The following is a 12,414-nucleotide window of genomic DNA, read 5'->3' on the forward strand; positions in this document are numbered from 1 at the left end:
CTTCTATCAAAAGGAGACACAACCAGATGCAACCCACTCTCCTTTTGCATTTGCCCTACACACACTCTGGGCCCCTTTAACTTCCTTAGTCCAGCTCATACTGTGAGCTTTCAGCATCCTCTAATCTTGGTTGCTTTTGCAAAAAGTACACAAAGCCTAGCATTTTCTCTTCAAGGGAATAAACCCATGTTTAGCTGTTACCTCTCCATTTAAAAACAAAACAAAACATTCCACACTGCAAAACAGAAAATATTAGGCTTGTTCAATTTAAAGGCAGGCCTACAATACATTTTAGAATCCTCACCAGACTCTGTGAACTTTTAAGAAAACATGCAAGTATACTTTGAATGTTGCTTGACTGTGCAAAGAATTTTAAGCCCGCAAAGGCATTCATCTATACACCAAGAACTAGGTTGCTGTCCATTTTGTCAGAAAATGTGTTTTGGAAGGTTCTGCACACCGTGGCTTCCAGAAACATTCAATCAGGGCAAACAGCTTAGGACCTAATTATTTCTGGGACTGTATCATCTTGTGGGGTTTCCGCTGCCACTCCAAATCTTCAAACGAGGCTCTGCTTTCAGTCCTATTTTATGCAGTGCCTAGATTCATCTCCACCTGTTGCAGCCAGGGCCTTGTCCCGAAAAACAACCCATATACGGGACCACTTCCTGCAGAAATTTTAAGAACTTTTCAGAGAGGCTTTGGACATTCCAAATGAGATTCGTAGCTATGCTCCACAGCAAATGCTGTCCCTCAGACGTTGCTGTTTTAGGCTGCTGTCTGACACTCTGGGAGAGGGTTTCAGGGATCATAGTACAGATTGCATCTACCCCTCCCTCCCACACAATTTGGAGACTGAATGCCAATTTGGTAGAGGGAGATTTGACACTGGGATATCCAACAGGGATGGCTCTTCCAGCCCAACAGATGTAAAAAGCATGAGGAAGGGGGCGTACCAGGAAGCAGCTGAGATCAGAAGCTCTGCATGTCTCATGCCCTCAAGCCAGCAGGAGGGGGAACTGACATGTTTCTGCATGCGTCTAAATAAATCTCTCTGGAATAATAATGAAAGGCATTTAAAAAGAAAGAAACTCAGAAATAGAGGAATGCAGACAATTATTCCACTCTCACTCCATCACTGCTCGCAGAGTACTGGATAGGTGGTTTAAAGGTACCATCATGTTTTGCTGCTAGGCAGTGATGGAATATAGTCTTGCTGGTTTTCGTGCCAATTTTAAACTTTGATGGGTTTGTAGCAACCTGCTGAGGATTTATTGAACTGCTATATTCATCTGAGTAGCAGCACATAGGTTTCTTAAAATAAAATACACATGCTGTTTAGACATGATGCTGTACAACATTGTAAACACTGGGAGAACTAAAATATGAAACAGACCCACTAGGAGGCCCGTGAAGGACCTGCAAGTATTAACTAAATACTTAAAAGCTGCAGGTTTTTTTTTGACCCCTTTGTAATATTAACAGGAAAGTCTTAGACATTAGAAAGTTTTAAAACAAAAGCTTTGTTGCTCTTATTTACAAGTATCGGGAAACTAGAGTCAGGCCTACTCTCTCCAAATTATATTTGGATCATTTTACCTTTCAGGGATGGCTGGTAAGTGAGAGACTATGAGTCACACCAATTCCTCACCATTACAATTCTTTCCCCAGTCTTGTTTGGGCTATTACAAGCTTGCTTTATGTGCTTGAAAGTCTATGCAACTTTCTAGGAAGCGTGTCTTTAAATTTTTAGTATTTATGCACGAACAATAACCACCCTTCATTTTCTCCTCTCCCAATTTATTAATTGTAACCTTTTTTTTAGTTTTGGTTATAAAGTGTCATGACTGTTGCTGTTGACTATCTTATTTTTGCTACATGACCTTAATAAGGGGAAGCCTGGTCACCTGAAAGCCAGCTGAAGTGGATTAGAATGGTTCCTTGCTTTTATATGGCTCTATGGTAAAATTAAAGCACATCATCTACCCTTTCTGCTCTGTTGTGCCCCAGCATCATTGGTTTGAATTTGGGAGGCTCAAGTTAGCCTAGTGGGTGGAAGGGAGAAGAGTCAAGAGGAAAGAACAGGCTGTGAAATCCAGTCTCTCAGACACCTTTACTTCCACACTTCATAAAGATCAACCAAGTCACCCTAGCTGGGCTACAGGGAAATAAACGGCATTTAAAAAAACAAAAAAGGGGCCGAAGTGGATTAAGCATTCAATTTTGGAATGGCAAACGAAGAACATGCACTGAAAACAGGAAGTTTGCCTCAAGGGGGGAGTTCAACACAAAGTGGTTCTAGACCATAAGAAATCTCTCAGACATACATAGCCTGTAACCCCTGGCTCCAACTTCTACAACCAAGTATTGCTTGTAAAACAGTGAAGACATCAATAGGAACAAATTTGCCAGTCCAATACAAAGAATTCATCAGTACCATTTCAGCCCCACTTCTTCACCAAGGTAGGGACCACCAGTTTAAATGCACACCTAGAAAACCCCAATAACCTTCACTGGGGTTAATGTCACCATAGTTCATGCTGGTTAGCTCCTCTGAAGCTGTTAAGAGTGTTTTTTTTTTATTTAAAAAAAGAGTGCTCCCTTCCCAGCCAAGAATTAATATTAAAGATAGCTACATCAGTTGGGAGCACACTTATAAATGATATCCTTAATTCCATTTAAAAATTAGATATATTCTTACAATAAACAAATACAGTACCTCTAAACGGCATGTTATAATTCTTAAGAGTTAATTCATAGGCCGGCGTCCCCGGCTACTAAGTATACAAACTAGAACCTATACTTCGATTATCTGATACATAGATCAAGAACATTTCTCTGTACATTCTACCGTCTCCGTGTTTAAATATATTAAGAAGGGGGACATCATTCGATTAAAGAACATTATTAAAAAAAAAAAATCCGAAGAAATGTCTTTGTCCTGTAGAGGGCACACACGCGCAAGGAAAAAAAGAAGATGGGTTGTTTGTGTTTGGACCCGCGCGGGCAGCGCCCCTTAGCGGAGCTTCTTGCCCAGGATGTGGCGGGCGCTTTTGAGCGGCTGTTTGGGGGCGCTGCCGCCGCCGCCGCCGTGCATTTTGGACAAGGGGCAGTACTTGATGGTGTGCGCGTTGTCCCCGCTCGCCCCGCACAGCGGGCACGTGTATCTGCGCAGCACCGGGCACAAGACCCGGCCGTCGGGGCCCTTGAGGATGTGCGTGGTGTAGAGCGCCACGGCTTCCTTGTTATTCCGGCAGAAGACGCACACTTGCAGCTCGGGCTTGAGCAGCCGAGAGCCCGTCTTGGGCGCTGCCGCCGGGTGCAGCCGGCCGTCCACCACCAGGCGGCCGCCGCCGCCGCCGGGCCAGGCGTGCGCCGCCGAGCGATCCTTCTCCAGCGGGTCGGAAGAGCAGCTGAAGACGACCGACGAGGCCGGGCTGGCTCGGCCCGAGAAGGGGCTGAAGTCGGCGAAGCGCTCCTCCAGCAGGCTCTCGCCGGGACTCAGGTGGTGGTGGTGGTGGCTGCACAAGTCGAAGTCGCGCAAATCCAGGGCGCCCTCGAAATAAGGCGCGCCGCCGCCGCCTTCCTCCTCCTCATCTTCCTCCTCCTCCTCCTCCTCGTCGTCGTCCTCTTCGTCGTCCTCCTCGACCTGCTGCACGGTGGCCGCCACCACCACCGACGAGGCCCCCCCGCGGAAGCCCTTCTCCTGCTGGCTCACGGCCTTGGTGACCAGCGTGGCCAGACCCAGGTAGTCGTTCCACGAGTTGAAGGCGTTCCCGTAGGCGCCGTGGCTCTTGGCGCCGTAGCGGGCGCCCCCGGGCAAAAACTCCACGGGCGGGTGGTGGTGGTGGTGGTCCAGCTTGGCGGGGTGGAAAGCCTCCATGGGACCCGAGACGGCTCCGCGCTTGGTCTCTTCCAAGGGGACTGACGGCACTCGCGGCGCCAAGAAGCCGCCCGCTCGCCGAAACAGCAGCCGGGCAAACGCCTCCCTCCTCCTCCTCGGCGAGCCTTTTAGCGCTCGCGCGGCTGAAATAGATACATTCGCGAGGGAGGGACGGACCGAGGAGGAGGAGGCGCAGCCCCGGGGCTGCTCTCTAATTGGACAGCCGCCAAAGCGGCCCCGCCGCCCCGCCTCCTGTCATTGGCTGATTACTCTGAGCACCCTTTCATCTCTTGCAGCTGGGCGTAGACGCCGGCGAGGCTTCCTAAGGCTTTTGATCCGGAGCAGATAAGGGGTCCGGGTACGTCGTCAGGCTAGCAAAAGCAGGGATCTCTCGGACTCTCTTGCTGATGTTCAGCACTGTAGAGAGGAGATAGGATGGTCCTCTTCAAATATCTCAAGGGCTGTCGCGTGGAGGATGGAGCAAGGTTGTTTTCTGCAGCTCTGGAGAGTAGGACCCGAACAAACGACTTCAAGTTACAAGAGATTCCAACTAAAGATAAGGAAGAACTTTCTGACAGTGAGAACTCTTCGGCGGTGGAACAGACGCCCAGGAGAGCTGGTGGACTCTCCTTCTTCCTTGGAGGCTTTTAAGCAGAGAGAGGATGGCCATACTAGATGTATGATCTAGTTGAGATTTCTGCATTGCAGGGGCTCGAACTAGCTGTTATGGTTCTATGTACTACAGGACTTGGCCCTGGAACGACGTCCCCCCCCCTCCTTCCAATATAAAAAGCTCAGCTTTTAGGGAAGATGTAATGAGATGAGCATATGCAGAACGGCAACCTCTTGCTCTTGAATAACCACAAACTAACTTCCCATCTCTGGATTGTGCTTCAGCCAGACCCACTGAAATCAGCAGGATTAAGCCCATTGATTTCAGTGAGTCTTCTCTGAGTATGACTTAGCTGGGTGCCAACCTCTTAGAAATGGTATTGCTCACACCTACCACTGGTTATGGGAGGTTGTTACCTGTTGACACCCTAATGGCATATCAATAAAATAGCTAATATTGTCACTCTCCTTTTTTCATGGCAGGACATGTCATTTCCACAGTTATGGGTAGGAATCAACAAATGAAACTTCCCAGCATAGAAATTCAGGGATGGAAAAAGGCAACACCTGTTCATCTCTGCCTGTTATGCTCCTGTTAAAGGCAGATTGCTTCTGTTCATTAAGAAAAGAAATGGGCCTTAATGAGGGCTTTCTGTCTTCATGGTTCAATTGTCTAGTATTAAAGGTGCACCCCACACCAGGGGTGTTTCTTCCCTCTGTATTCTACGTGTACTGCACAAGTTGCTGCTATTCTCCCTGTGAGCAGTTGGGCCCCCTTCTGCGGGTTGAGCAGAAGAGCTGCATGTCTTGCAGGGATTGGGTGTGCTCAGAATGGTCAGCTCTTGCACAGTGTTTGCCCAAAGGTTGTGTCCCCCCCCCCCCAATCCAGTGTGAATTAAAAGGGTTTCTCCTGTCTTCCTCCTCATATGCTAAGCAGCATAACAATAGCACGCTTTCATTTTTAGCATCTGTGCCACATAACTGCATTTATGCCCTAGGCAGGTGAAGACAATCAGAAGGCTCTTGATCATATCCCCTGGAATGCAGGATATGTTACCCAGCTGATGAGCTACTCAGCTGCATCTCTGTACATCCTTCTTGCAAGCAGCATTTCTCTCTTTCCCTCTTGGATATTTACATACTGTGGGTAGGCTAGCTCTGGAATTTAGACACCCCAGGCAGTTGCATAGTTTGCCTCTATGTTGAGGCTGACCCTGCTCTCCCAGGGAATAGCTGTATTTCACAGGCAAAACAGGAATCCAGTTGGGAAAAAACATTGCAACACATAAAGTTTAAATTCACCTGCATGCATATGAAGAGATCCATTTTTGGCTGTATTGCCCATTACCTGCGCTGTGCAATATCACTAATGCGTGGCTTCAGGAGTCACTGGCCACAACTGGAATGGCATACAGGGAATAAGGTAAAGGTAAAGGGACCCTGACCATTAGGTCCAGTCGTGGCCGCTTTACTGGATGAGCCGGCATACAGCTTCTGGGTCATGTGGCCAGCATGACTAAGCCGCATCTGGCGAACCAGAGTAGCACACGGAAACGCCGTCTACCTTCCCGCTGGAGCGGTACCTATTTATCTACTTGCACTTTGACGTGCTTTCGAACTGCTATGTTGGCAGGAGCAGGGACTGAGCAAATACAGGGAATACATTAGCTCAAAAGATATTCCCAATGCATTATTTCTCTCCATCTTACAGAGTATATAATAATGACAATATGTGCGGAGTTATTTACTGCAGACAATTATGCCACTACATTTTTTTGAACATAGAGATGCCACCTCACTCCCCTCACCACAGTCAAATGATATGTAGGGTTATGTTTAAGTTTCCTCTTACTTTAGTTAAGGCAGATATGGGGAACCTGTGGCCCTCCAGATATTGCTGGATTCCAACTCTGGGCCAGTCACATAGCTCAGTGGTAAGGCATCTGCTGTGTATAGGACATCCCAGGTTCAACCCTTAGTGGCATCTCCAGGTCGGGCTGGGAGAGGACGCCGCCTAAAATCCTAGAGCCAGCCAGTATAGACGGTGCTCAATGGTCTGACTCCGTATAAGGCAGCTTCCTATGTTTCCATGATGATGGGAGTTCAACAACCAGTTCCCCATTTCCAAATAAGCCTTAACCCCAAATCACTATACGTATCAGTCTGCTTACTTTCAGTTGCACAATGTGCTCTTTCTCACATATATACACCTTGACCTTTCTCAACTTACCGTATTTTTCGCTCCATGACACACCTGACCATAAGACGCACCTAGTTTTCAGAGGAGGAAAACAAGAAAAAAAAATTCTGAACAAGACAATGGATGTATGATTTTTGTGGTTCATGCTGTGGCCACAGACATGTGATCTGATGGTGAATTTGGGGTGACCCAATGCAAAAATCCCGAGGATCCATGTGGATCTGTGCTTTGTAACCACATTTTTGCACCATTGCAGCCCCACGCAACAGTGGGTGCGTTATTCTTTTGGTGCAGGCTGTAGCCATGGACGTGCTATGTGATATGATGGTGCATTTGGGGTGACTAAATGTAAAAATCCTGAGGATCCATGGGCTTTTACCTCCCTCCTCCCAGGTAGCCTCCTCTAGCGACCCTTATCTCTCTTCCGATCCCACCGATCAGCTGTTTCCTTTCAACACTCCCTTCCCTCTTGTTTGCCCTAGTGTCTTTTCCTTAGCTGGAGCAGTTTTTTGCTCCTCCTTTTCTTCTAATTTCTCTCTTTATTGCTCAAGTCTTCCTGTTTTCCCCCTTTGCAAGTTTGCTGTCTTTACCTTCCCCCCTCCCAGGCAGCCTCCTTTATCTCTAGTGTCCCTTATCTCTCTCCCTGATCATCAAACAATCAGCAGCTTTGTTTCAACACCCACTTCCCTCTTTCAAAAAGAAAAAAGAAAAAAGCATGATCTGCTTTTTGCCCTTGGGCAATTCAGCTCCAGGGACCACGCATTTGCTCCATAAGACGCACAGACATTTCCCCTTACTTTTTAGGAAGAAAAAAGTGCGTCTTATGAGGCAAAAAATACGGTATTTAACTCTCCTGCCCGGCGTCAGTGGATGCAGACTATCTTAATTTACCCTAAAAGGAAGAAGACGAGGAGCATGAGATGGTTCTATATTCAAGATGAGTCCTCCAATAAGGAGGACTAAGGCCGGTGAAACTGAGGGGGCAGATGAACCAAGAGGTCCTGTTTGTGCTTTTCCCATAATCATCCCAGTTAGGTCGCTTATGAAACATGCACCCTATCCATAAACTGGAAGCAAATGCCAGGGGAAGGGGAAATGTAAACAGAGGCTCCCACTGGGAAGATATTGCTAAGAATAAGCAAATTGGGAAGCATAGTTATATATTCCTGTTTTAAATGGAAATTGCAAACCTCCAGTCCCAGGCGGGAATAAATGCAAGTTTAAAGAGCTTGGTAAAGAAAGGCACAAGCACGGCTTTTAGGAACATAGCAAGGTGCCTTATACCAAGTTGCATCATTGGTCCATCTAGGTTGGCATTGCCTGTACTGACTGGGAGCATCTCTCCAGGATTTTAGGTCAGGATCTTTTGCAACCCAAGTGGAGATGCCAGGGACTGAATCACAAGTGAAGGTGGTTTGTGGCATGGCACCTATGCTAAGGTTACCAGACGTCCCGTTTCCTGGGGGACAGTCCCCAGATTTACAAATCAGTCCCCTGACAAAATCCATCTATTTAGTCGGAAGTTGAAAAGTGTCCCCAGATTCATTGAAAAAAAATCTGGTAACCTTAACCTATGCTGTGTCTTCGCCCCAGGGTCAAACAGGGTTTGCTGGGATCCTCTGAGAACATATGGGTGAGGAGTTGTCCCAGAAAGCCCTTAGCCCCTTCTGATAGGCATGGCTATTTACCCAGTAGTTCCACCTCCTCTTTAGTCAGCCTACAAAAGTCCCACTATCCCATGCTTCACAGGCAAAATGCAGGTGCAGTAAAGAAAGACACAAGCAGGCATTTCAGAAGCCTCATGCAAGCAGCCAGTCAGGTATAATAGAGGAGAAGGCAATTCTGCCCTGTCCTTCATCTCCTGGGGGCCATCAGCCTGAGCAGCAGAAAGGTTCCTCCCAAATATGCCAATTAGTCATCCAGTGAGCGCTGCAAAAACAAATTACAAAATAACCCCAAGGGACATTTAATCAGCCGCAGTGCCATGCCTCCCACCATCCAGTCTCTGGCTGGGACAGCTTTGTGAAGTTGTGACATTGTTTCTGCCTGGTTGACCAACCCTTTCTCTGAAAGCTGGCAAAGTGGTGGTCCAAATCAATGGAATTTAATAAACCAGGGAGTACAGAATACTGCTGTGGGTATGTTAGATGGAGCTAATCTTGCAGTAGAGACTCCTGGAAATGGTCTATAACTGTAAATAAATATTTCTACAAGATTATCAAATATATACTTTAACACACACACACACACATTTATCATGCTTATTAATCACTGCCCTGTTAAATCATTCAAGCGATGCAAAGTATAATAAAAAATAAAGAACAAAATAACACAATGTAAGTACAATTATGCAAGATAACTCAAGATGACCAGTTATCATAGTATTGTAGAATCATACAATTGTAGATGGGCTTGAATGGGCTTCAAGTCATCTAGTCTAGCTCCCTTCAATGCAGAAATCACAGCTAAAGAATCTCTGACATCCAGCCATCCAACCTCAGTTTAAAAACCTCCAATGAAGGAAAGTCTACCACATTCTGAGGTAGTCTGTTTCGCTGTCAGACAGCTCTTACCAACAGTTATCAGTTAAGGTTGCATGGCAGTGGCCAAGAATACATACTGCAAGACCAATACAGTTCTGAAACACTCTATCACATTTTTGAAACACTTGCTAACACACACACACACACACACACACACACACACACACACACACACTTATTGCTTTTCATGTTAACTGGTTGGCTAAGCTTGCTGAGGGAGCTGGGCTCGGTTTCCTCATTCAGAGGTGAGATTTCCTTCACTGTTGCTAGGACAACCTTGATTCCTAGGCATGACACAAGTGGCCCTTGTAATTAAATACAGATTACTGTGTATTATGGGGCTTTAATCAGCTGAAATATCAAACAATGTCAAGGAAAAAAAGAACCGTGTAGAGGAGAGAGAATAACATGAAACTAAAGTCATCACGACTGCTGAAACTAAGCAGAATTTTGCAGTGAAGTCACTAAAACTAGTCCACAACCACGTTTGCTGTATAAGCTAAGAACACAAGAATGTAAAAGGAGCCCTGCTTGATCTGGTCAAGGGCCCATTTTAGTCCAGCACCCTTCACTCTCAGTGGCCAGCCAGAATGCCTATGGGAAGCCCACTGACAGGATTTAAGCGCAACTGTGCTCTCCTCACTAGGGAATACCAGCAGAGGTAGAACATGGCCAATGGAGAAGGCAGACCATGGCCGTCATGGTGAGTAGCCATTGATAGACTTGATAAATAGGTGTGTTTATGTGTGCACATTCACGTGTGTCTCAGGCCTAACCTCCATTTCTGGAGTGCCTCAGTTAACAAGCTGGTTTCTAAACCCAGTTGTTCAAAGAAATCAGGCCATGATTTCAAACAACGCCCACCAACATGCTCAAATTAGAATTAGAAGGGCAACATAAGAACAGCTCAAGGCTACGAAGGGGACACTGGACCATAGCTCTTTCCCATCCAGATGCCTCTCGATCTCTTCTCTGCCAGCAAGGTATAGTCCATAATTTGTGATATTGTCTCCTCCAATCAAAACTTTTAAATTTTTGCCAACAGATGCTTCCTTCCCAGTGTCCTATGTTATGTTTCCCTCTGTGGAGGTGGGGTGGAGGTCACTTGCTCAGGGTGGGAACCTGCCTTCACTCATTAGGTATAGCAGGTGGCATTGCATGTATGTCTATAGAAAACTATTTCTCCAAATTGATAACTTCTTTTATGGAGCTGCATAGGTGTTGCTCCTTTCAACATTCTGAGGTTTGGAGGGGATCATCACTCACAGTTGCCAATGTAAACAAAAGCCACACTGACTGATTGCCATTCCTTTGTAAACCTGGATGTATCAAAGGCACGATTCTCACCCTGTCTTTTCCCATTTGCACAGTCAGTGCAGGTATTGATTTACAGTCAGTTTGGGGAAGTGAATGATCTTAGACACAAGGGTAAATAATTTTTAAAAGGGGATATTGGCCACTGACTCTTGGCCAATGTATGAGGAGAAGCATAAAGACATAACCATGATAAAATATTTGCTTTAGAAATATATATCGCTCATTCATACTGACAGATGTGGGAGTGCTAGTGTACAGACAGGGCAGGCATATGGGGAAAAATAGTATTCCACTGATTTTCTCTGCCTCTTTTTAAATTTAATAAGCTATAGTGGGGAATGAAACACCCAAGAGCATGCATGTAAGAAGAGAAGAGCCCTGCTGGATCAGACCATAGGCCTATCTGGTTCAACACCCTTACTCCCACAGTGGCCAATCAGATACAGAGAAACCCAGAGGCAGAAGATGAGCAAGGTAGCCATATCCCACGGTTGTTCCCTAGCAACTGGTACTCAGAGGCATGGTGCCTCTGATTATGGAAGGCAAATCATGGAGACAAACAACATATGTGTCAGCGCTGCCCAAGGTCCCAGCTCACACAAGAGCAACGCTGCTTCTTTCTCTAGTATAAAAGTCTTTATTGAAGTTCAGTTTCACTTCCACACACGCAGCGTGCAACGCTACGTCTGTACCTTAGACCGCCGAAGCTCCATCTGAATCTCCTCCCCCCTGACACCAGTTTAAGATTCTAGCCTTACTCCACCTCTTCCTCTGTTCCTTCCTTCTCTGGGTCCTCCTGCTAGTCGGAGTCTCACTCTTCCTAGACTCCTCTGACGCTGAGTCCCCTGACTCTTCCCCCTCCCTCCTTCGGGCTTTTGGACCTGGCTCCCAATCCGGGTCTTCTGCTGTCCCGCGCTCCTGCACATTTGAACTTGGCGCGCGCGCGCAGCCTCCCACTTTCCTTCTGACCGTTACACTTGTGTCACTGCTCCCTCCTTCGGGGGGGCTAGCTGGACCCGGCCTTCCCTCCGTTTCCCCACTTTCCGATGGGGGCGTGGTTATCCCTGACTCATCTTCTCTCCCCGCTGGAGGAGAGGCTGGTCCTGACTCATGTGACTCTTCCCCCCCACTGTGCTCTGGTGGGGGAACTGGTCCTGATCCTCCGCTGTTCCCTTGGGAGTTCCCGCTGGCCCCTTGTTTCTGGAGCGTCCCCCCTGGGACCCCCCTTGCCCTTACCATAGGCGCCCCCTTCTGAGAATCTTCTGATTCGCTGGAGAAGCTCATGGAATCTCTCGGGTCACTGTCATATTCCCCTACGCTCCCCTCGGATTCCTCTCCTCCGCTCTCTATTTACTCTCTCCCCTGTGCTTCTGCTCCTGAGCCTCTGACAATATGGTTGAGTTGGACACACCAGAGAGGTCAGACCTAGCCACCGGCAGGGTCTCTCTCCCGGCTCAAGGATGTCTTACTTCAACAACAGTTGTGTTTGGCAAAAGACTCCACGCAGAAAGGCCTACCTGCTCTTACTTGCTTTGTTTAAGATGGGGGTGCATGCTGCAATTTTTGGCTGCTCCCATGGAGTGCACCTCATGCCAACGCCATCAAATGCCAACCAGGGACAGCAGGGGGAGGATGAAATGTTTAGTGCATCTATGCTGAACCTGCATTGAGGCAAGTCACTAAAGCAGGGGTGGGGGGAACCACTGTCCCCTCCATGTTGTATGATGTGTCTGCTGCTGATATTGGCTGAGACTGGTGGGAGATGGAGTTCAATAACATCTGGAAGGACTCTGGTTCCCCATCCCAACATTATTAAAATCTTCTGTACTGGTCCTGTGGCACCAGTGGGGTGCTTATTG

At 47.2% G+C, this 12,414-nt stretch overlaps 1 protein-coding gene across 1 annotated transcript; it reads right to left on the bottom strand.

Moving 5' to 3' along the window:
* Window positions 1-2,094: 2,094 nt before the first annotated feature.
* Window positions 2,095-4,051, bottom strand: NANOS1 (nanos C2HC-type zinc finger 1). The gene has a single exon (XM_053389061.1). It carries the CDS (start codon window positions 3,881-3,883, stop codon window positions 3,017-3,019), a length of 867 nt encoding a protein of 288 aa, XP_053245036.1. The 5' UTR covers window positions 3,884-4,051; the 3' UTR covers window positions 2,095-3,016.
* Between the last annotated feature and the right edge of the window lie 8,363 nt (window positions 4,052-12,414).

Source organism: Podarcis raffonei, chromosome 5 (assembly GCF_027172205.1).
Source record: "Podarcis raffonei isolate rPodRaf1 chromosome 5, rPodRaf1.pri, whole genome shotgun sequence".
Lineage (NCBI taxonomy): Eukaryota > Metazoa > Chordata > Lepidosauria > Squamata > Lacertidae > Podarcis > Podarcis raffonei.

Excerpts from the sequence above, each read along its gene's own strand:
- NANOS1 (XM_053389061.1), bottom strand. The coding sequence starts at position 3,883 with ATGGAGGCTTTCCACCCCGCCAAGCTGGACCACCACCACCACCACCCG.